We start from the raw sequence: 26,632 nt of genomic DNA, 5'->3' as shown, positions 1-26,632 counted from the left end.
GGTAATCAATTTATGTGTTCCGTCTTCCCCTCCTACCCTTCGCCACCTCCATCCTGTCAGTTGTCGCTCCTCAGCCAGCGCTTGGCACCATTAGTTCTGCGGTCTAACCACCGAAGCCAGCCATCGACTCGCTGCTCGAGCTTCCGGTTTCTGGCTGCTTCACAACAAGTTAACTGACGAAATTCACCTGCAGAATTCTCAGCGCTGAAGAGGCGGGCAACTTGCCACGAGGTCTGTCAGTCTGCTTCAAGTTGAAACCACAGCCAAGGCGGCGGGGGCAACAACTACAGCGTCAGCTTCAGCCTGTCTGTCGTACGTGAAAATGAAGCATTTTCCATTTGATGATAACAAAACATGTTTGGCATATTGATGAATGCCTCTAGAGAATTGTTCTCCTGCGCGCGCACAGACAATGTCTGCTCTGTCTATGTGTGTGTGTGTGTGGATGCCACCCCAGCAATTGGCCTGCTTGCCACGCATTTCAGCACATCCACATCTTGCGGCAAGGATTGGAATTAGGTGGCGACGGGCATCGCGCATCTCGCATCGCTCGATTTTAATGATGTGACTGACGAGCCAAAGACTCCGAGTAGGAGGAGAGAGAAGAGGGAAAGAGAGCTTACCCAAAAATTTACTCTACTCCTCGCTTCAATCTTCGCTTTTTGTTTTGATATATACATATATATTTTTTTTGCTGTTGTTGTTCATATTTCCTCGCATCCCATCCAACGGAGCCATCAAGCATCGCATTCGCTTGTCTGTTTATTTATGCGTGTGCCGAAGTTTGTTTGCTTTGTGAATACGTGATGCGCCCACGGGTAATGGAAAGCCAAGCCAGAAGAACCCCAATGACGATGACGATGATGATGATGGGGGAGAGAGTGGAGTGGAGTGGAGTGGATCAGATGGCAGCATTTGCTTATGCCAGCAAAAATGTTTTTAGTTGCCAGCATTCGTAATAAAAATAATAATAATAATAATAATAATTTCTCACTTCATTTGTTGCACAAATCGAAAATGAGCTTCGCTCGGACGTGTTTGATGGCTGTTTGCTTTATTTTCATTTTCATTTTCATTTTCGTTTTCCTTTCGCTTGCGTTTCGTTTCGTTTCGCTGTGGCATTGAATTTCAATGAGGCTGCCAACGCTGCGTATGCGCAATTTGTGCAGCCAAAAACGATAATCAGTGGGGATGCAAAATATATTCGCAGAAAACAGAAATTCGAGGAAATTTTTATGCTGCAAATCGTTGGAATTCAATTATTGCAAATTACAGCCGAGCGAAGGCAGCAGCTACAATTTAAATTATTGCCAAGGTGTGTGTGTGTGTGCTTGTGTGTGTGCGAGTATCTATTTAAGCAGCGCAGAGGAAGCCATAAAAATTGTTGTTGCCAGGAAGCGACGGCGGCGCCAACACAAGATACGACAGACGAATCGCGAGCGGGGGGTAGCGGTGGAGAGCAAAGTGTTGCCACAGGAAGTGTGTGGCAAGCAGGTTGGAGGTTGGCAGGATGCTGGGCTGAAAAATCGTTTAAAGTCAACGATGTATTAGCCTCAGCAAAGTTTTTGGCGCAACGCAATTTATGACAACGGACAAGGCGCAACTTCGTTTCAATACTTTGTGGCAAGCTAATTGGTGTGTGTGTGTGTGTGTGTGTGTGTGTGTGTGTGTGGCAAGAAGTGCCAAGTGCAAGTTGAGATAAAGTTCTTAAGCTTAAGATATGAGTGCAACATTGAATTGAGTTTGCCACACACTCGAATTGAGTGTGGCATTTGTCTAGGGATCCGGCTTGCTTCAGTTGACATAATCATATTAAATTAGCTGCCAACTTGTGAGGCAATTTCCATTTGTGCTGCCTCACATTATACTAATAATATTATTTTTATTATTATAATAATTTGTACATACACACATACATACATATATTTTTTATGCTACCTCAAGAGTCGCCCAAGTTGAGGGCAACTTGCAGAGCTGCAAAACGTGTCGTTGACATGTTGAGTGCGCCAAGCACACACACATGTATTGGTGTATGTGTGTGTGTGTGTGCTTTGCATGGTGTAGCATACTTTTCAGCGTCGCCATTCATTAATCAAGTTCAGGGCACTTTAAAGTGCTGCTGGCGCGTCATTGTCAGACCACACACAAACACATACACACACACACACCCAAACACACACACACACATACAGCACACGCATAAAACATAAAACATGTTATAATGATGCAATAATAAAGCCGCAGCAGTAGCAACGGCATTTGGCATCCTTCTGGCTAAGCAAATCCTGTGGGAGGCGTTGTTGCCACGTCCACGCCTGCCACAGCATTAGCTACTGCTGCTGTTTCTGTTTCTGCTTTTGCTTAGGCCATAAACGTTGATAAAGCCATAAAAAAAGGGAGAGAGAGCAAAAGGAAAAAGCGAGAACGTACCAAAATAATAATAAACCCGCAAGCCAAGACGCAGCCCAAGCAAACAAAGGCTTACTCCTGTCCAGGCATCATTCGACTCGGCATATGCTGGCCACAACAACAACAACTAACAACTGGCAACTGGCAACTGGCTGTAACAATAACACATTGCGGCTCTTATCAAGAATAGCCTACTTCTTCCCCCCTTCTCCAAAAACAAACTCTGCTCTCATCATTCCCTGGGGCACCACTCAGAGCTTCGGCAACTGTGTCCAGTTGCGAGAGTTAAATTGAGCGAAGGCATGCAACTGAAGTTTATATAAGAAGACAACATACATACATACATACTTATATATAGAGAGGAGGGTAAGTGGCATACAGATATAGATTAAACGAGAGTCCCTGGAGTGCAGTTGACACGCCAAGTCCAAAGGTGAATTCGTGTCTCGAGCCTAAAGTTGCGCCTCATTAATGCATCAATCAATCAACTGGGCAGCTTGCATGGCAAGTTCAATGGACAGCTTAATTTATCTACATCGGAGAGAGTGAGTAGGAAAGAAAGAGAGAGAGAGAGAGAGAGAGAGAGAGAGAGAGAGAGAGAGAGGGTATGGGAGCAGTTTTAAATCAAGTGATTTAACAGTACTTTTACTGCCACTTGCTATTATTCATGATGGCCATTTAATGGCCGCTGATTATGCATGCTCTACGCACTTATCTCTTTGTGTGTGTGTATGTGTGCATATGTGTGCTTGTGTTGGTGCAACCAGCAAAGCCTCAAAGCCGAGCACAGCACGATGTGCTTCCTCCTTTGACTCGTCCTCTGAACCTGTTGCTGCAAATTGTGCGGTTTTGCAAGCAAATTAATGAACTGCATAACAGAGCTGAGTCGGTTCGCTCTGAACTAGTTCCAGCAAATGATTCCGTTGACTGAACCAATGAACTACTTCTTTGATGGTCGCTTATAACGTTTAGTTCCAGTTCGAGTTCCATTATTGTTCCTTTATTTCATTTATTGGTTCGCTCTGAACTAGTTCCAGCAAATGATTCCCTTGACTGCATCAATGAACTACTTCTTTGATGTTCGCTTATAACGTTTAGTTCCAGTTGGAGTTCCATTATTGTTCCTTTATTTCATTTATTGGTTCGCTCTGAACTAGTTCCAGCAAATGATTCCCTTGACTGCACCAATGAACTACTTCTTTGATGTTCGCTTATAACGTTTAGTTCCAGTTGGAGTTCCATTATTGTTCCTTTATTTCATTTATTGGTTCGCTCTGAACTAGTTCCAGCAAATGATTCCCTTGACTGCACCAATGAACTACTTTTTTGATGTTCGCTTATAACGTTTAGTTCCAGTTCGAGTTCCATTATTGTTCCTTTATTTCATTTATTGGTTCGCTCTGAACTAGTTCCAGCAAATGATTCCCTTGACTGCACCAATGAACTACTTCTTTGATGTTCGCTTATAACGTTTAGTTCCAGTTCGAGTTGCCTTATTGTTCCTTGCTTTCGTTTATTTCGTTCGTTTGAGTCCCAATCCCACTTTCTTTCAAGCAGTTTGTCACTTTTAAAGAGTACATTGTATATTTTTTCAGTCCAAATTCACCTTGATACAATTTTGAAAACATTATGTGCCGTTTTCCTTATCACTCGTGAACTCTTTTCGTACAGATAATTCGAGGAAATTGCTTCTCTCAAATGAGCATCGCATTGTAAACTCTTAACTATTGGTCTGCCTCTAATTAAAACATAATCTACACGAAAAGAAGATGATGAAGAAGAGACCGAAGTCAGTTATTATCAAATCAAGAAACAGAAGACGTTATTCTTTGCAAAATGTGAATTTTCGGTAGACCTTTGCCAGGAAATCATTTTCTTTCCATTCATGTCATTTCATCATTTGAAATTTTTATTAATTTTGTTATGTTTGATGTCTTCTCAAACATCATCGAACATGAATTTGCAAAATTCTTCTGCATTAGTTTTAGCGACATTGTTAAATTGTAAACAAACCAAGGTTAGGATTAAATGATATATTGAGAAAACCAAACCAATTGTATTGGACCAAAAAACTAATTATATTGTTCACTAACTATACATTGATAATATTATATATTAAAGAAATACATAAAATGTAGGTGCATAAATACAAAAAATAATGAGACAGCAGCAAAATAAATCAATACGAAAAGGTCTGAAACGAACAAAATGACCTGAAACGGAATAGAAGATATCTAATGGACTTGAATGTGAAGAATGAAAGATCTGAATGAACTCAAGAAACGAATAGTTCATTCAGTTCAAATTGAACTACTTAACTTGTTCAACAAAACACAACTCTAGTGCACAACAGCCAAGGCAGCGAGGCATTCATAACTGTTATAGAGGAGGAAGAACGACTAAAGACTCATTAGTGATGACACAATTAATCACATGATTAATAATAATCAATTATTTTGTTGCAATCATTAATTGGTAATACGATAAGATAATTGCGTTAAAAACTTCTAAGCGCAATCAAAATTTACATCTGAAATTCAAGATGAGCTCAGCCACTTTTGAAATACTTCTGTAATGCAACGCTTTGAATTATCAACACAAGCTGCGATTATTGCAATTGTTGTTTTCGTTATAAGCATTTCGGATTGAGTCTTACCGAAATAAAAAAAAAGGTCAATTAATTCAGTATTAATTAAAAACAAAGTATATTAAAATATACATTTTTTAGGGAGAAATGTTCGATGTTTTAGAAAATACTAAATAAAAAATTATCAAGTTTTAAGTATTTATTATTTTTTGCTGGTAAGTTATAAACATCATGAAATCTTTAAACTGCGATTAAATGCGATTAATAATCGTTCGACTTAAATGAATAATTTGATAATCGATTAATTTAATTGCTTTTGCCATCCCTAGTCACAACAACTTTATATTGCAGTCTGCACGCCAGATTATTAGACCAGCAAACAGAAGCCAGTGGCTCACGCTGCGTATGCGTAATAACCAAACGCAGAACTTGCAAAGATTCCACAACTCTGCTCACATCTTGTGCTTGGTAACAAATTGAATATTGCGGTCAACTGTTGGCTTCCGTTGTCAAGCTGTTCAGGTCGCCAAATGATTTTCAGTAAAGTAGCATGAAACAAAATCTGACTTCAAAATAATGTCGCAATTTAACTTAGCGCTGTAAAACATGAATGCGATGAATGCAAGTGCAAAGACCTCACGCTTCGTACTAGGAGGAGGTTCGGAGGCCAAGGCCAAGGCAAGGTGTGTTTGCTGTTCTTTTCACCAATAATTAACTTAGCGTTTGGAAGTACCGATGATGGTGAAGCAGGCTGACATTATTGTTGTTGAAAAATATTTCAAATCATAGATATGAATGTGTGATTTTTTTATTTTTTAATTATGATTATTTTTGCTCCATAAGTTTTGTATGCTGACAAATTCCACTTCTAAAATGTTAGAGTATATAAAAGCAGCTTTAAATTAAGTATACGTAATTGAATTATATTTTAAAGGCAATAAATGAATTTGATAAATTTCACAGATCTCTTTCGATAAGATTTCAGCTTTTTTTGCATCAAGTACGGGATCATCAGTGAGTTTGCCTGGTTGCAAAACATAGATTAGCACAAAGTTCGAGGTATCATAAGCTAGAATTTGATTTGCCCACTTACAGAGACTCAACCAACCTACTAACATCATTTGTTTTTACATATATACATTCTTATTTATTTTATTTTTGATTTCTATTTATTTTATGCAATTGTCGTTAGATTTGTTTATGTAAACGAAACCGAAACCGAATCCGAATACGAAACCTAAGCCAAAATCATGTGCCAGATGCGTGTTCCCCCCACATTCGATTCGATTCTTAGTAGCTGTGGCTCTGTTGCCATACTCGTTTGCTCCTCTGTATTGTGAACATAGTTAATATCTAGCATAGAAGAGTGTGTGTGTGTGTGTGTAAGTACCACCTTATAATTTGTTCGCTCAACAATGGCAGCTGGCAGCGACCCAGTCATTGCCATTGGCAGCAGCCGTCAACGTCAACGTCCAGTGGCCAACGATTTTTGCAGTCGATATACCCCGTACCCACAAATGCGAGATAAGCGGCATGCACGACTAAAAAATGAAGATGCAAAAAAAGAGTTTTTTTTTTTTTATTAAATTGTTTGATTAATCGTTTAGAACACACATCATTTATTTAAAATATTACTTTGAAATGTAAGCTAATGATGTTCATATACACATTTTTTATTGCTGTGGAGTTTGTTGACTTTTTAAGAGTTTGATTATTCAATAAATTTGCACTTTATGACATTTTTGCAAATATTTGTATTCCTTACATTGTTATTATTTAACGCTAAGTAAATTTGTTTGGCCTAAACTCTCTCTTTCGACTCTTTAAAATGTATTCAAATAAATGAATTCTTAAATCGTTTATTTTGTTGTAGTTCTTGGTAATGAAAAGCTTCTTGATTAAAACATTGGGCATATAAACGCCAACAGATTTTAATCTCTACATTAATATCTTTAAGAGTGATGTTCTTTGAAAATTAACAAATTTGATTAAAAGTGTTGCTGCCAGAAGGCTATAATCTTCTCTTTAACTTTTATAATAATTTTATTAATTTTCTTTATTTAAATTATACATATAGTAAATGAGGGAGAGCGAGAGATAGAAATACATTTAAAAATTTTATGTTCTTACGTTGGCTTTTTCTTTTACAGTGAGGCTTAATATTTAATCGATCTTTCGATAAAGTTGTTTAACATAAAATAGCGAAATAATTTTGTTACACTACAGACGCTAAAGATGTTATGCTATATTTAACATTATAACCTTTGATTGAGTATTTTTGAATATATAAAATAATTTTGGCAACAAAGAGATATTCTCAAATGCCAGACTCGTTATATTGTTTTTACAGGGTATTGGCAAGTCGAACAATTACATTTGGGGAATATAGCAAATTGTTGTATGTATATATATACCCTTAGTGGGTATATAATTTTGTCACGAAATGTTTGAGGCATTCACAGAAACAATTTTGATTCTGTAATGTAATAATTATATAGTCAAATCTGCCAGTCAGGCTGACTGGCTTACTGACTGGCTGACTGACTGTTTGTCAGCTACTAAAATTTACTAAAGAAGAGTCAACAACTATTGACGCATAGTTCACAGTTGACAGGGTATTGAATCATCGGCTGTTGGCACAAATTATATCTAACTAGGCCTACTATTTTTTCATGTCAATTTTGGGGTGGCGATTTATAACGAGTGAGAAAATGGCAACAACAACAACGGCAGCAACAATCAAGCTTGTTGGCCAGCATTGAACTGGACAAAAGTAGCAGCAATTTGTTATATCTATTGCTGCTGCTTGTTAATTGCCTATTAATAATTATTGCTGGCTGCGGAGCAAAGCATTTGACACCTGCTCGATTCGATTTAATTCGATGCGATTTGAGTCTTTGGCTATTTGGCGATATCGCCACTTGCATCCGCCTCATCTGCTTCATCTCCAATCTCCAATCTACGATCTTCAATCTTTAAATTGTTTTTTACGATCTACGCACACTTATCTTTGGCTTCGTCTGCAGCTCATTTCGAGTTTTGTTTGCTTTGCTGTTTGCCTTCTTCGATAATTCTTGCTAATGAGCATTAAATATAAATTATGCGAAACTATGAAATGATGTCAATTAACGTACTCAATTAATCAATTGAATTGGTCAATTGAGATGAGATTAAAAACCTTCGCTTAATGTGTCAAATTTTGCGGGAGAGTTGCCCAAATTGGATAATTCGCAGTAGACGAAAAAGCAAAAACAAATCAAATCGAAATGAATGTGATTACGATTTAAAGTACGGATATATTTAATGTGTCAAGTGAAAGTTTGCTCAGGTCTATTTGATTTATTGGCAGCAGTTCGATGTCGAGAGTCATGTGACTCTATATAAGAGACTCCCCTCTCCATCCTCAACCTCATCCTCCTCATCCTCAACTCTGTTCAATTCCACGAATTGAGCTGCTTGACAGTTGTCAAACAACAACTGCTGCTGATGATGGTCTAATGTTTCCACTGATTATGCTGAGCCAAGTTGCCTCTCTTGTCTGTCTGTCTGTCTGTCTGTCTGTCTGTCCGTCTACTGACTGTTCGGCTGCTCGCCTGACGCTTGATTGCCGTTCGTTCACTTTGAATTTGAATACAACAAAGCGATCGCAAAACGGCTGCCTGCTGAGCGTGTATGCATCAAACTTGAAGATGCCAACACCAATCCGAGGGGAGCGGGGCAACAGACGTAAGCAGCAAATGATGGGACGGACTGGTGCGACTTGAAGTGCTGCTGCTGCTGCTGCTGGTGCCTTTGTTAACTGCTTGCAAACATAATTACAATTGGAAATTAATCAGCAGCGGCGGCTGCAACGCGTTCCAAGCGACCAAACAAGCCGCATACTCGCCATGGAAGAGCATGATCAACTGTTGGCATGGCATGTAATGAGATTTAATAAAGAAGAATTTAAATTACATTTAGAATTTCTATATTATGGATCATATTTATGTCTTTCTTTTGAACTATTAAAACTTCAAATATGATAATTCAAGGAATAATAATATATTATAAAAAAAAGAGCGTGATAATCTACTGGCATGACATGCAACGAGTCAGAAAATGACAATTACAGAATTGAAACTAAAGCGTAATAAAGAAATGCAGCGCATATTTCATTAAATTAAATTTCAAATTTCTGTATTTTGGGTCATATTTATATGAATCCCTTTTTAAATATTACAAATTCTAAGAATAATATTAATTTATGTTTAAAAACATAGAAGAGTATGATAATTTATTGGCATGACATGCAACAAGAAAAAAAATTCGAAGCTGTATTGCTTTGGTTGACAATCTGGTTATATTGGGAATTGTATGGTATATTTTGATCATAATGAGTAGATCATCGTTATACCAAATTCAATCTTTGGTATATTTTAGCATTTTTAAGGCTTTTAATTTGATATATTTGTACAATGAAGTATATTTGTAACCCAATTGTATATTTTCACTTATATACCAAATAAAGTCGTCGGTATACCTCAGTATATTTGAGGTTTTAATTCGATATACGTGTAAAATCTGGTATATTTGTAATCCAATGGTATAATTTCACCGATATACCAAATACAATCTTCGGTATATTTTAATTATATTTTATGTTAGTATATTTTTAAAAATAATACCGCACTGTTTTGCAGGTATATCACATTCGAACGCACTCCAAATTCGATTTCTTATTTGTTATTTCTTTTCTATAGTAATCCATAACTGCAACAGAGCGATTCTTTTTATAGCAAGTGCTTTGCAGTCGAGGCAACTCACTTGCTGCATTCAGCTGAGCTGAGCAGCTTGCATTCTCTTGTTGTGGCATCAAATTACCAAATGTTTAATAGCTGCACAAATACTGACAAAGACGACACAGAGTGTGCAAACATTCACAAATCGACGTACACAAATACATAGATAAGTAAATTATAATAAGTATTATGATTATTTGTAATTTTTTTCTTTATTGATACTTGTCATGTTTGGCCGCTGCAGCTGCAACAACAAAGGGCAGTCGGGCAAGCGGACAGACAGACGGACGGACAGACGGACGGACAGACGGACAGCAGGGCAGCAGAGTCAATTTCGGTGGCAAAGGAGGCGGGAGAAGGCGTTGAGCGTTACAGCTCAGCGACGACAGTTTGCATCGGCATCAGTCAATGAGCTACTGAGCTGTGGTCTTTGCGGCATTGCGGCTTTGTAAGTCAAGGGCAGGTGGGCGTGGCAACAGTGCATAGCCGCATAGCCGCATAGCCACCATCATCATCAAAGCACAACAATAAACAAGTGCGATAATTATGGCCAGACATAAAAACTGTTGATTGTTATATGCGAGTGGCAACAATTGGTTAGAGTCGAGTTGTTAGTTGGTTGAGTTGGTTGCCCACTTGGTTGGCTATCGAGGCGCAAAGAGCTGTCTATGACCTATTGAAGGGCATCAGAACACACACACACACACACACACACACACACACACAGGCTTCTGAAAACAATAACTGAAAGAAGAATCCGTGAGGGAATTTCCAGTTCAATTCTGGGAGTCCCTTGTTCAAATTGAAATTTAATGAAATTATCAATATTTATGCTAATTAGCAGAATGTCTCACTCTCTGTATCTCTCTCTCGCTCTCCCTCCTTTATCTTTTTCTTTTTTTTATTTATCTTCCAAACAACGTCTGGCTGGGCAGGCGTAAATTGTTAATCAATACTTTGATGTTATCTTAAACGATACGTTTGAGTGTTAGTGTGAGATTCGGGCTTGTTCTAGTTAGCAAACACGGCTCAAACACTCGATAACAAGATAAATCATGCGACTACACTTCAAATTGCATTACACTTTCCCCTTATCCTCCTCTCCGACTCTTATCCAGCCAGCAAGCTTAAGACCCGTTTTTTCTCTTGTTTCTTTTAAACCGAAAAGTGCTAACGATGTTGATGTCGTTCAAATGCAAAGATCCAAAAGGTGACAAGGCGAAAATGATTGGAAACTTCAATAGCAGCATTGACGTGTTCACAATTAATAGCAAAAGCCCGCAATTCACAATTGTTTGCATATAAACACACACACACACACACAAATACGTCTATATCTCATACTCTGCAACAAATGGATGCAGCTGAACGGGTATATTAATCGATGCTTGTAAATAAAGTTTCACCTGTTCTTAGGTACTTAATAAATGATCTTTTTCTAATACAATACTTAAGTTCAATACTTTCCGAATAAGAAAGAAGCACATTGTCTATAGTATATATTTTATGTATCTATCTATATATATCGTAGATCTAAGATAAAGCCTCCTTATATTAAGTATATATTATATTGTATATTGCATATCTTTTATCTATCTGTATATATCACAGATCTAAGATAAAGCCTCCTTATGTTAAATATATTAAAAGGAATTTTCAGCAGCAGTTAGTTAATAATAATCAAAATCTTTGGGACTAATGTCTGTACCTATTTTTGTTAAGGAAATGATAAAATAAATAGTGCCAGTTCATATTAATTATATCTAACCTTTTTAAATAAATAAACACTTTAGTTAATAATGAAAAGTATAAAAAAAGGAAAAACTAAATATTACACAAGAGAAACAAATAATGTTTTCTTTAAAGCAATATTAAAACAAAGCCATTCAAATTTTATTTACATTTGTGGAAAGACAAGAAACTTGTGCTCAAATATTTAAACAATGTTATAGATAAGATTGAAAATAATTAAAAAATGTTGAAGTGAAAAGTTGTAGAAGTTGTAGAAGTGGAAGTAGTAGCAGTTTTAGTTGTTGTATTTCTATCTGTAAACGGTTTGTAGTAAAGATAAAAACAAAAGGTAATCAGTAATTGATGTTGTAATAGAAGTGATAATAGTCGAAGAATTGCTTGTAATAATAAAAGCAGTCATATAGAATACAATCAGTCGTAGAAGAAATAGAAAAAGGCGTTTAATAGTCCAAAAATATAATATAGCAAGTAATGTGTTAATATTTAAAGTATCTCAAAATAATGAATTGACGTAGAAAGCAGTTTAATTGAAAAATATTTGTATTTCACATGTGGGTGAGAATTTGAAAGAAAACAATTGAAGAGCACACGCCAATTAAATCTTTTTCCACTTAAGTAGATTAAAAATGCAACTAAGTGAAACTAAACTAATTTTTAATCTATTTAAATAGAAAACGAAAATATAAAACAAATAAAAGCAAGGATCGAAGCATATTAAAGAATAATCAAAATTAGTTTTACGCTGTGGAATTAAAAAACTAGTTTCACAGAGTCGAAAAGACTAATAATAAAAATAATTGGTATAGTACTTAAGAAAACAAAAAACTAAAACTATTATTAGTTTTATTAGAATTTGAAAATAAACGTTTTTGGAGACTTTATGCTTATTGTAGAGTGATAAATAGTATATATAATAAAAATAATGGGAATGTTTAAAAACAATAAAAACAAAAACTTTTATTATTTTTATTAGAAACTGTATGGAACTAAAAAAAAAGTCGAGGTAATAAAAACTAAACTATTTTAAATTTCCATTGTCAAAAGTTGAATAGCAAATAAGAACAATAATAGGAGTGTAGAAAATCATATAGAAAAAAATCTAGCAATATAATTCACTAAACGAAATTAATTTAAAGTACTTGAATTTTGAAGTAAACATTAACTAAATATTAAATTGAGTTAAAACTGGGCAATTTAACTAAATTAAATTTGCTTGGCTATAGTAAATATTTTTAAGGTATACAGTAACTTCAAATTACATTAATTTCATAGCAATATTAACAAAAAAAAAAAAAAATTATAAAATTATAAAAACTAAACATTCACTAAAATGTATTTGTATGGTAAATGTAATGTTCCGTAACTAAATATGAATTTAATTTAATAAACAATAATAATAATAGAGTAAATAATAATAATCTAGCAAATACAAAAGTTTCTTAATGTGAGAACAGTAGCTAAATATGAAATGAATTTTGAAATAAAACGAAATGATTATTTAAAATGACAACGTAATTATAGTACGAAGTAATAATAACTGTGAAAAGTTATTTAAAAATATACAAAAAGTAAATGCATATTTCTCTTTTTATTTATGAACTGAACTGAACTGAAATGTAGCGAATGCATTTGCGATGCACAGCCACAATAATAATAATAATGCATTTGTTGATTTACTTTTGTCGCAGAGACAACGAACTACGACGATCGATAATCACAGACACAGAGTGACTTACAATGACACACTTACATATATGTATATATATATATAGTAACTGTATACAGGGTGTGTGTGGAGTCGAGCATGCTCGGCTAGAGCTTCGCTTCTGTCTGCTGAATTGTGTCTGAATATTTGTGTATCTTTTCGCAATAGAGCCAGAGAAATTTAAGTGGACACTGACTCGTTGCTCAATGCGGTCGTAAGATGGATGTATTTACGTATGGCTTACGTTCGTATATCATTTATTTATACAAGTATATTAATAATATTTCTTTATTTTTTTCACATTTTTTTGGCACTTGCGACACGCAGCAACAGCAACAGCGTTCGAGGCAGAGGCAGAGACAGCGGCAACAACACTCAGTTGCTTATCACACGCGTTGCCGTCGCAGTTGGCGTCGCAGTTGCTTGGAGCTTGGATCTGGGCAGCGATCGTCGTCGCTTTGCCGCCCGCACTATGACAGCGACTGCGACTGCGACGGCGACTGCGACGCAAGCAGCGTTTACCGTGTGGCGCGAGTCTCGGAGTCGAGTCGACGGCACTCATCAAATTCAATACGAATTTTAGTCGCTGAGTTTAGCTCAACGTCGCTGGTTTAGGTACATGGCAAAGCTCGTTAACTAAGCCTCGATTCAATCAACAACAAAAGCAACGACGAGAGAACAATAAACAATAAAGTTACAACAACGGTGCGACATGTTGTTATTGTTGTAGAATTTCACGCAGAATACTCAACCGCGACTCAAAACAAAAAGAGAAAATAAACAAATCCGAGTTCGAGATCGAGATCGAGATCGTCGTGCAATCAAAAAATTCCCGATAAGAAAGAAAGAAAACAATCTGGCTGACGAGAAAGTATCTAGGATATCAAAGATACTTGCTAATAGATAGCTATCTAAAGTGAGTTAACCCTTAGTTTTATATGCTATGTGTGTATATGTGTGTGTCTGACTGTGTCTCTGTGTGTGTGTGTGCTTTTACTACTAATTTCATTAAAGACATGTAAATTAAATCAAATTCGCGTTTGTCGTGAAATTTGTTTGCGCTCGTTTATGCATTCCTCTCTTTTTCTATCCCTCCTTCTCTCTATCTCTCTCTCTCCTTCTCCCCTGTGTGTGTGAGTTTGTTTGACAATACACATTTTACCATATACTTAGTTATTGTTGCTCTCTGCGACTGTTGTTGTTCTTGTTGTTGCTGTTGCTGTTGCGTGCCAGCGGCATCAACAAAATTACTTACTACAAATTGTCCACGTTCATAACATATTTTTTACTCTGCTCGAATTCATATTCTTCTTTTTTGATTTCCTTGGCATTTTATATTTATATTGCTGCATTACTATTTTTAGTATTTATTTACATAAACACATTAACAATTTCAGTTTTTTTTTGTTGTTTTCCCTCCAAGGCGAATAATTGCATAAACATAACTTTTTTATTTTATTTTGAATTCGTATTTATAATCATTTATTTGTTTGCCATATTTTATTTTTATTTTAGGCCTAATATTTTTATTATTGTTTTACATAAACAAAAGTTTCTTTAATTTATAATTTGATTTTTTTCTCTCTTTTTATTTTTTGTCTTCTTTAATTTTAATTACTTTCATAGGCAACACAACATTTTTTTATTCTGCATGAATTCGAATTTTTATTCATTTTATATATTTGCAGTAATTGTTTTTTATTTTTGTATTGCTCTTTTTATTATTTATTAACACAAACACAAGTCTTTTTTAATTTACGGTTTCATTTTTTTTTCATTTCATGTCATTTTCAATTTTAATTATTTGCATAGGAAATATAACATTTTTTAAACTGTTCGAATTCATATTTTTGTTTTTATTTCTTTGCCATATTTTATTTATAGCTTTGTGCTGCTATTTTTGTTATTTATTTACATAGACCCAAATCTTTTTTAATTTATAATTTCGTTCGTTTTTTTTTTTTGTTGTTTCTCCTTCAAGTTTAATTAATTGCATAGGAAACTTTTTTAAAGTATTTCGTTTTTCTTGTTTTGCTAATTTGCAAAATACACTTGTGTTAGTGTTCGTGTGTGTGTGTGTGTGTGTTGATTCAATTCAAATTTTTTAAGCGTTTTCGGGGATTTTTTTTGTAGTTGTTGTTGTGTGTGCTGTGTTGCTTCTCTGTTTTGATTGCCAAATTAGTGGATAATTCTTCAAAGCGCTCTTTCGCTCTGCTTTGCTTTGTTTTGTTTTTTTTTTGTTTTTTTGTATTTTGTTTTGTTTACGCAGTCGCACACGTCGCCTGTCGGAACTACCGCAAATTGCGACTGTTTAAGCCCCATAAATTAAGCGTTGTCTATTCAAAAAAGCACTCGGAACACTCACTTCAATCCCATGCGTAACAGTGTGTGTGTGTGTGTGTGCGAGTGTGCACAACTATTTTTAGCTCTTCATTTGATATCATTGAATTGCGCATAAATAAAACGTAGAGTAACGTTTTATCTGCTTCGTTTTTTTTCTATTCGCTTTTTGCAACTAATTGTATTTAATTATTTTCAATTTAGATCTGAACTAAAGCACTGTTTAATTTCGTATGTTTTGTCGCACGTCGTCAGCTTCCTCCTCCATCATCATCATCTGCCCACAATATTTGTATCTGGGTATCGTTGCGATGTATCTGTATCTCGCAGATAGACATGCAATCAATAACTTAATGGACAATTCGGAGCGACGTCGTGTGTGCGAGGTCTGCTTGTATGTGTGTGTGTACGTGTGTGTGTGTGTGTGTGGAGGTGTGTGAAAAGTTTTGTCAGCAGCCGGAAATGGGTAAAAATATGATTAGAGAGAACCCGGCAAATTTCCAGCGAATTTCCCGCAAATTGAATTTGTTGTATTAACTGGCTACGCTTGTTTTCACAGCAGAGCCTCCAACACATCATCATCATCATCATCATCATCATTATCATCATCATCGTTGTGATCATCTAATAAGCTAATTGTCATTTGTAATTTTGTTGTTTATCAGTTCGATGGTTAGTTTTGTCCATTATTATTTTGTGTTACACTCAGATTCCCGGAAACATCAGCATGCGACAATTATTGGAGTTACTTCCTAATGATGATTACACGATTTTCTTCGATATTTATTTTCTTTTTTTTTTGCCAACAATTAAATGTATTAAGTAATTAGATAGCCCTGAGCTAAAACGATAATTACCTTATTTTTGTTATATCTATAATAACAAAATGTTTCAGAAGAAAGCTACAAAGGAATGTAAGGAAGTTCTAACTTAAGATTAAAGACATTCGATATGATTCTTTCTTCTCTTTTATTAGATAACATTGAGCTAAAACGATAAGAGCACATCTAGTAATGAAGCTTATGCAGAGAGCTTCACCTTAAGATTAAAGACATATTTCTTAACCATGCTGAGAATATTCAATTCCACGTTTTATCGTTGTTTCCCTCATTTTTTTTTACAACTAATTGTATTGAAATTTCTTCAATTTATAACGGAATAGAAGCATTGTCTAAGTTCTATCATAAGTTTAAAGACATATCTGTTAACTATGCTGAGAATATATTAGCAGCTGTTTCTTTGTCACATCGTGATCATATAAAATACACTTTAAAGTACATCCGATGTAATCAGCTTTATGCAAGATGAACATGTTCGATTATCTCGAAATATATATAAATGAATTACAATTCTTAGTAAATCAATTGTTATGCATAGTGAAGAAAATCACTGCTGCAATTCATTGAACTTGGCAAGAGCTATAAATAAATCAATATCAATTTCTATTACTCAATTGACACATTTGTATGTCTCCGTCTGTCCGTCTGTCCGTCTGTCTTCTGTCCGGTAGTTAGTTAATATGCTGGATCACGACGCTTCCTGGTAGAGACACCAAATCAAAATCAAAATCAAAAAACTAAAACCTAAACCCAAGTCCAAAAGAGTGCATCGTCGACGTGCCACAGTCGCTGTAATGAAGCAAATGACCTCAATGAAAATGTTTACGTTTTTTCTACTGGGTTCAACGCACGTTTCTTTTTTTTTTTTTTTATTTTTATTTTCAGTTTGGGTGACATTGATAGCATTACTATAATAAATAGTAAAAGCAGCTGCACAGTTGGCCGCTGAATGCTAATTAATTGCTTATCGCACTACCGAATTCATTGCGAATAACTCTCTATGACCATGAAAGAGTCAGAACAACAGAACAGAAAAGTGGAACGCATTGTTTTCGAGTTTCAACTAGTTCGCGATATTGTAATTCATGTTTTTTAACCATAAGTTGTTTTAGTTTTGCTATACAATTTATATATATGTTATATAACACGCTAAGAAGGCTACAGTTGAGTGTGCTCGACTGCGAGATACACGCTACCCATTTTTAATAAGAGGAAAGCAGTTCAGTTTTATTGAAATATACCAAATTAAAATGCCAAAAGATACTGAGATATACCGAAAACTATTCTTTGTAAATTGCACTATTATATACCAAAATACTAAAATATACTGAATGCTATATTTGGTATATTGATATACTATTACTTTAAAATATACCGAATCGAAATGCCAAACAATTTAAAAATATACCAAAAACTATATTTGGTATATTAATATACTATTCAATTTAAAGTACACTATTATATACCAAAATATTTAAATATACTGAATGCTCTATTTGGTATATTGATATACTATTACTTTCAAAATATTCTATAGAGTACAAAATATACCGAAGTCTATATACATATATATGGTATATTCAATTTGTAGTGAGTATCTTAAAATACACCATAGAGTACAAAATATATCAGACTTCTTTTCGATGGTTATAGGGTATAAAAAGACAACAATCAAATGACAATTTAGTGAGTTCTAAACCATTATAATTTATGCACGCTATTAAAGTTGTTTATTGTGATAGGAAATAATTTTATAAACTCTAAATATAAACCAAAAATACTACTAATTAATTTGGATGTTTAAAAACGTAGTTTAATTATTAAGTTATTGTCATCATTAGTTTGCATAAGAAGTTTCTCAAATTTTGGCGACAACTAAGAACAGGTTTAGTCTTGTTTATGTTTATGCTTTTGTTGGTATCAATCTGATAAGATTTGTATATTGGGGCTTCAACATATTACTTAATTCAAATGCAAATCACTGGCGAAAAATATTTGGCGAATTGAAAAATTCAGCTGCAATTAAAGGCAATTAAAACAAGCTATTTGCGAGCAGAGGAAAAACGAGCGAAATACTTGCCAGAGTATTTAAGAACCTAACAAAGCATGATAATGAACTTTATCATATACGATATACATTATACGACAACTACAACTGTGTGCGTGTGTGTGTGTGTGTGTCCAAATAGATAGACGCTATAATTAACTCAAGCTTCAACTGAGCTGTCTTTTGGGCGGCAGAGGCAGCGACGTCGACAGCGACGGCGACTGCGACGTCGAAGTCGACGTCAGTGGCGTTGACGGAAGTTGAAGATTAAAGCCGCCAGCGATGCACTTTATGGGTCGTTCAATAGGTGTGTGTGTGAGTGTGTGTGTGAGTGTGAGTGTGTATGACTGTGAGTGTGTATGACTGTCAAGGTCAATTAGCTTTGCTTAATTTCTGTCACTTTTAATGCTTGCTACAAAACAAAAACACACAGCAAAAAAAAAAATAATAACAACAAAAAAAGAAGAAAAGAAAAATGAGTTAGTCTCTAAAGTCTCGAAAATGTGTGTTGTTCACTTACAATCAGATTTATGACCACACTTGAGAAATATAATATCAACAAATAAAATACAATATACTCGCATTTTGGACTTTCACAAATTAGATATATGTTATAAGCATTTGTATATCCAATTAGTCGAAAATGTCGGTATTACTCATCCTCATATTATCACCACTTTCATTTGAGTTTGAATTGTGAATCTAAAAATAGCAAAAGCAAAACTACAATGTAACATATAATGCATTGTATAAGAACTCAAACTCAGTTTGCCGGCTGTCAAAGTGCGGCATTATCATTCCTGGAAATTGTGTGCATTACAATAGTAGACGCGAGTTCTATCTAATTTTTCAACTATTGAAATTTAATAGATGTAATTATCAGATTGTTGAGATAGGCCGATTAAATAAACTATTTTGTATTTCCCCCGCTTGATAAATATAGATCAACTATCAACTATTCAGAGTTGGGCTTTAAAATATACTATATACTATATACTAGCTTGGTATTTCTTTTTTATTAGTATCTACAACTTGTTCTGCGAAAATTGTTGGTCATATATAATATTACGGAATCGAATTTGACTGTGACCAAAACTTGTTTTTGCTGACCCCATTTGAAATGCTCTTCAAATGATCTTTGTAGCTGCGCTTGATGCCGAATCGGTAATCATCCGAGTCTAAAGTCTTTCGCAACCAAGCGAAATATTTTCAAATTACTTCACAAACAGATAAAACACAAAACCTTTGACGTTAGTTAAAATTCTTCGGGGGGTTTCGCTAATAATCACCTAATATACTATTATATTGTATGTATGTTAAACTGCAATAACAATGATAATAAAAATCGACAAACAAAAGACTGCCGTTGGTAAACAAAAAAGAACACTCGTCGGGAAATTCCATAAAGATAGGAATACGTATTGAGTTCCTAACCAAACATGGACACAAATGTAATTATATTTTCCAATTGCCGTAATTCGATGAAAATGCCTCGTGTTGTGTTCTACGAGATGTTCTTCTGTCAGGTGACAAACAAAAACGAAAATGAAAACGAAAAAAAAAAAATACTTATAAAGAATATAGCAAAAGCAAGCAACGTAAACAAGGTTCATTAAGTATCGAGAAACAGCTGCTGTGCCACAGTGGGCTCTGCACATTTTTGATGTCCTCATAAATAGCATATTGAGGAGCCCATTAAACGAACATTCACTTTGCATAAAAATAATACTTTAGAAATCAAAGTCCAAACGGATCATAAATTTTCCAACTTTTATGTTCAATTCATAATGTATTTTTTATGTTTATTTGCTTTAAATGATTGCGATCTATGGAGGAGTATTTTAAAATGTTCTTTCAGTCGTTTCAGTCTATTAAGTATTATCTGTGATGGGATTGTATTTAGTTTATTTCTATGCGAACTTATTAATATGTTTTACGCTGAATATCTTCTTGGTTGTTTTCTTTAATTGTTTTGTCATTGCTATTATATTATGCTGGAAATATTATACTCATATAACGTACTTCTATACAGAACTCAAAAATCCGAAATAAATACTTTTAATAAAGTTTGAAACCGATTTCTTAGCGCAAGTGTGAAAATTCCGTTTGTTTGTTTTTATTTTACACGATTAGCGGATTAAACCATTTCTTGTAATTTATATTAATGTTATTCAGCTACGTTTATTTATTTGTTTGATAATATTTATGAAATAATTATTCGTTACCGAATCGTAATTATAATAATATTTTAAAGATTGATACTAGAATTTTGTAAAAGCCTTCTACGCTGTTTTTATATATTTTGTAAATCTTGAAATCGGATAGGAATGGAATTTAACAACTTAATGCTGTTTCGTTATTTTATATAGTACTTATTTTAATAACTATTTTGAGTTAATAATTTATTAATTTGAATTCTTGATATATATTTTGTACTACCTTTGCTGTGTGTTGATCCCACTGTGCTTCGCAAAGGTTGATCGAGAGTATGGCGAAGTAGTACAATGAAGTAATGCCCTGACAGCACAGAGAGTAAATGACAATGATAATTGATAATGATAAGCGTTGCACAGCAGCCGCCTACACTGTCAGCGTTAACGTCAACGTCAACGTCAGCGTTGTGCGCTGCTGGCGTCGACGTCGTCGTCGTCGTCGTCGTTGCGCTTGATTGACACTCGAGTTCCGCTTATAGAGGAGGATGAGGAGGAAGAGGATGGGGATGGGGATGGAGATGAGGATGAGGATGGGGAGGAGGAGCAGGCCAAAACAAAACAAAAGCGAAAAGCGAAACGCGAAGCCGAAGCCCCGAAACGGAATACAAAGCGAAATACTTTCGCTGGCGATTGTCACAAAAGCGAATAATCCAATCAGAATAAGTGGGAGATGCGCACAAAAATAGAATGACAACAAAACTGTCGCAGTCCAGAGGGGGGCGGAACGGGAGGCGTGGCATGTGCTAGGGCAAAGAGCGGACGGACGGAGAGGACGTCAAGTGAAGCTTGAAGCTTGGCCATGCCATGATTAATACTCATACGAGTACTCATACACTCATACACCCATTCATTCGCATTCACGCACTCAGCTAGTTGGAATTAGAGATCGCAAATGGTTGATTGATTGATTTCAATCTGGATCCAATGATGGATCCATGGAATGCAGATTAAGCGTTAGGTGTGCGGCTATATTTTATACTATGTATATGTAGTATGCGGAATCTAAGCACATCAATTATGGAATGTCATCTAAGAGGTTTCAGCTAACAAAACTACATCGGAATTCGCCTTGAATCTTGAATCTCAATGGCAAAATATGAAATTGGTTTTTGTTTGAATTGATTATTCGTTAGATATGGCATGACAATAAATCAATTTTATATTGCATACTTATTTCAAGATTCTGAAGATATACAATTCAAAGAGCTTATAATGAAACAGTATTTATGATGATCTTATTGAGTGAAAAATATAGTTTATATAGTTTTGAATTGCCCAAGAAATACATAAACAAAACCTGCTCAAACCCTGAAAGCTTGTCAACATTGAACCTTCAACATATATTTTTTAAATCGAGTCTAAAACTTGGAAATCCTTTAATTTTGTTTAAGATTGAAAAATTTAAAATAAAAATTCATTTGTATATTTACGACTTGTTTTAATAGATCAATTCTTATACTAAGCGCTTTATATCCGAACCAACTAAAATTTAAGTCCAGCACTTCCGTCCACATAAAAAAATCATTCGTGTCATCACAAGATACTAGTTCAAAATAGTAGAGAAAGCGCATTACAATAGTTTGTCTGCCTTGCATAAAATGAAATGCTTAAAAGCTTAGCGAATATACGAACCCAAAGCAAACCTTAGCAAAGACAAACACCGAACTTGATCAAATTGATTGCTCTCAATTCTTTCTGAGTTTGTGAAATGTTGGTAGTTTAAGCACAGAATACAATTAAGTAGAAATTACTTTAACCAAATGCAATTCTTTTTATCAAATTTTTTAATTGTATAAAAAATCCAATGCTTTTTCTTTTATTTGCTGCCAGAAGAATTGCATCATTTATGCTGCTTAGTGCGACTCGGAAATATTATTTTTGGACAATATTTTATGTCTATAATGATTGCTTGAGGGCTAGAAATAATTTCAACAACAGAAATTTAGTGTTATTGTCTATTTTATTCTTGTTTCAATGTCATATTCATTTAGTTTGCTTTTTTGAAGTATAATTCTTCGTTTTAGTAATAAAGTAATTTTAACAAAGTGCTAAGCTTATTATGAAAATATATAAAAGATGCACTCATTAATTTTTGATGCTTTTTATTACAATTAAGCAATATGTTATGTAGACTTGAGGGCTTAAATGATTGATTTATTATCTTTTTAACTTATGCTTACCAACACAAATTTACTTTTTTGTTATTATAATTGTAAGCTAAATAATATGTTCTTCTATTCTACCAACAGCTTCCGAGATGTCACCCAAGGACGGCGGCGGCATGGACCTGTCCAAGCACAGCAACAAATACACGCTTAACCATGCCTCGACCCTGGCCCCCGCGCAGCTGGGCAGCCCCGCCGAGAAGGCGGAGGCGAGCAGTGCAAAGACAGCGACGCCTCCGACGACGCGCACCTGGCGGGAGAAGCTGCGTCTGGTGGCCAACAACATCACTGTGGAGCCCATCCTGGCCGCCTACATAATGCCCAGTGTGCTCTCGAATCTGGCCACACAGAATCTGAACCTGGAGAAAGCGTGTCGCGTGAACATGGCCTATGGCGATGAGATCTGTGATGCGCTCACTCGTCGCCAAACGGCCAACTACACTCTGTAAGTGAGAGTTGAAACTCCTTGGAAAGTCATGATGAACAATAATGATTTATTTACTTTTATAGCGAGGAGGAGACAGTGCAACAGATGGTGGCTCGAATGGCTGCGTGGAAGACTGTCATTCAATCGCTGTTCCCCTGCCTGCTGATCCTCTTCTGGGGCTCGTGGAGTGATCGCCACCGGCGACGCAAGCCCTGCATCCTCATTCCGGTCGTCGGCGAATTCCTTGGCGTTGTCGGTCTCATGCTCTGCGTCTACTTTGAGAATGCGCCCATGGAGGCGGCCGCCTTGACCGAGGCCATCTTTCCATCGCTCAGCGGCGGCTGGTTCACCATGCTGATGGGCGTCTTCAGCTACATTGCAGACATCACCACCGAGGAGGAGCGCACTCTGCGCATCGGCATCCTCAATGTCTGCTTCTCGGTGGGTGTGCCCATTGGCATGGCATTCAGCGGAGTCCTGCTCAAGTAGGTTGATCTTTGCTATAGTAATCGAATTCTAGTAATCTATCATTTGTCTTCATCTTTATGTATTCAAATTGTTCTTTTCATGATTTGCCTTCTGATTAACTTTATTCTTATTGACTGGTTCTTAAACAAAGTCGTATTTTTTTTTTAAATTGCACTCTTCTTGTCGCTACCCAATTTCTTCCGATCCTTAACTTTTAATTACTAAAACCTTTAATAAAAATCTTCTTTTTTTTAATTAAGTTTGTTTAATACATACAGTTCTTATATTCTATTCATTTTTGCTTTCTTTCTTAACCAAATGAAGTTCTTTCAAAATTGAATTAAATTTTTAACTCTTTTAACGTTGAGTTGTATCATTTGAATCAGAAATGATATCTAATTGAATACTTTTAAGATCTTAACAAAATCTCTCTTCTCAAAATCTTTCCATTATTATGGATATCTTCTAATTCTCAATCTAGAAAAACTTCTAAACATTTCTTTTAGCAAACTCTTTTAACATCTATTTTAATCCATATCTAAACGCTTAATTTAAAACTTCTTTATTCTCTAATAAACATCCTTTAATTTCTTTTTCTAATCCCATATTTAAACCTTTGCAACTAGAGTATCACTTAACTGAATTATTTCGATAATCCTATAATAATCTCTATTCGAAGAGTTACATCTCCATTCCTCTAATCGTTATAATAATCTCTATTCAAATACTTTCAAATTCTTATTACATCCAATACAATTATTTGTAAACGCAATCGAATTTTCCCAATATGTTTTCATTATGTAAATAAGAATGCAAATCCTAAATTGAAAACTCTTCTCAAACTCTTATAAGCTCTGATTAATTCATTTCAATGCTCAATTTAATTTACAGACAAATTGGCTTTTACGGCGTCTTCTCGATTTCGGCTGCTTTCTACGTGCTCGCCTTCGTCTATGGCTTCTTCTTCCTCGAGGAACCCGTCGCGAGACCCGAGAAGACGGCGCCCCAAAAAAGCCTACTGGCCGATTTCTTCGACAAGGAGCACGTGGTGCAGACGTTCCGAGTGGCATTCAAGAAGGGCGAGAATCAGAGGCGCCAACGCGTTATCCTCCTGATGATCGTAGTGATGGTGATCATTGGACCGCTGCACGGTGAGATGGCGGTCACATATCTCTTCACTCGCTTCCGCTTCAACTGGTCAGAGGTGGAGTTCAGCTTCTTCTCCACCTACGCGATGTTCACGGGTCTCATTGGTGTCATCTTCTGTGTGGGCATTCTGTCGCACAAACTGGAAATCGACGATGCTTTGGTTGGCGTGTTATCGAGCACCTCGAAGATCCTGTCGTCCTTTGTGTACGCGTTCGCTACGCTCCCATGGCACATGTATTTGGGAGGTTTGGTCGAAATCTTCAATGGCACCGCGTTCATTGCGATGCGTTCGATTGCCACCAAGCTGGTGTCCAAGGACGAGCTGGGCAAGGTGAACTCGCTGTTCGGCGTCGCCGAAGCTCTCATGCCCATGGTCTTTGCACCCATGTATACGACGTTATATGCGGCCACATTGAAGGTCCTTCCGGGTGCGTTCTTCCTGCTCGGTGGCGGACTCACCATGTTCTCCGTGGGCATCTTTCTGTGAGTAGCAAATGTTGTTTCACTTTGTATGAGATTAAGCAACCAACTCTTTCATTTTGCAGCTGGATGTACCGCTTCCAGGTGAAGCAGCGTCGCAAGCAGGCGCGTCCTGATACGGAGCAGGGTTCGTTCCGGGAGACCAATGGCAGCATTAATGCCGTCGAGGCTTTGGCGCTGGCCAGCGAGGCGAAGGGTCAGCTAAATGGCATCATTGCAAATGTGATACACGAGTCCTTGGAGCATGCGGAACCACCACCACCACCACCACCAACAACAACAACAGCAGCGGCGACGACGACGACGACGACGGCAACGCGGCAAAATGGCATTGAGAATCGTGGTTTCGTGCAGGACACGCTGGAGGCCAAGGCAAAGGATGCTTAGGATTATGCACCGCCCTCACCCCGCCCCGTCTGTTATATAATTATTCTGTACCTACTTATGTTACTGCAAAATACTTCTCTACATCGCTTTGTAGTAGTTTGTCCCCCCGCCCCCGCCCCGGGTCACGTATTATATGTACCTAAGTATCGTACGATCTGTAAATTGTTTAGTCCTAAGTTCCACACAAAGAAAAAGCAGTTGGATTTCGATGGTCAAGTGCTTTTGTCTATTATTTTTTTTGATTTTTTTTTTTATTAGCTTTAAGGCTGTAAAAGTATTGAATAAATTTAATAACGTCCACAATCGGTGTTTGACCTTTTGGGAGGCAGAGGCAGAGGCTGAGGCTGAGGCGGAGGCGGAGGCATGGCGGTCATGGCAGGATGTGCCGGACGGCGCATTGACCAACCATTTGACTATTGAACACTGTAATCAGTTTTTGTGGCCCCAGCGTAGCGGCAATTACACACACAAATAACCCAGTCCGACTTGCACAGTCCTGTCCTATCATGTCCTATCCTGTCCAGTCCTCTGCTGTCCTGTCCTATCCTATCCTGTGCTACTCGGCTGGCCTATCGCACACTTCCTGCACGCAGGAATGTGGACAACGGCCGCACAATTGGTTTGCTCATGTCGCTGATAATTGTCGTTTGCGTTGCACAAAACGGATGCGTGCCGTTTTCCTTTTTGACCCTGGCGCTTGAGGCTTATCAGCTATCGCCTGAACTTTGACAGCAGTTTCAGAACTTGAACTCGTCCTCTGAACAGCCAGAAGTGCAATAAAGTTGAGCAGAGTTCTACGTTCGTTGTTATCGATAATCAACTGGATATCGATAACATATGTATTTGATCAACTAAGTAATACGGCAGCAAGATAACCTCCAATTAA

The 26,632-nt window shown here is 36.2% G+C and overlaps 1 protein-coding gene across 1 annotated transcript; it reads left to right on the top strand.

Annotated features, from left to right (window-relative positions):
• Positions 1 to 13,802: 13,802 nt before the first annotated feature.
• On the top strand, positions 13,803 to 26,043 carry LOC132796540 (probable peptidoglycan muropeptide transporter SLC46). The gene is made up of 5 exons (XM_060807743.1): positions 13,803 to 14,147; positions 22,920 to 23,280; positions 23,346 to 23,747; positions 24,622 to 25,362; positions 25,425 to 26,043. The coding sequence occupies exons 2-5, from the start codon at positions 22,928 to 22,930 to the stop codon at positions 25,744 to 25,746; spliced, it is 1,818 nt and encodes a 605-aa protein (XP_060663726.1). The 5' UTR covers positions 13,803 to 14,147; positions 22,920 to 22,927; the 3' UTR covers positions 25,747 to 26,043.
• The last annotated feature ends 589 nt before the right edge of the window (positions 26,044 to 26,632 follow it).

Source organism: Drosophila nasuta, chromosome X (assembly GCF_023558535.2).
Source record: "Drosophila nasuta strain 15112-1781.00 chromosome X, ASM2355853v1, whole genome shotgun sequence".
Taxonomy (NCBI): Eukaryota; Metazoa; Arthropoda; class Insecta; order Diptera; family Drosophilidae; genus Drosophila; species Drosophila nasuta.
This window is presented reverse-complemented; position numbering and strand designations above follow the sequence as displayed.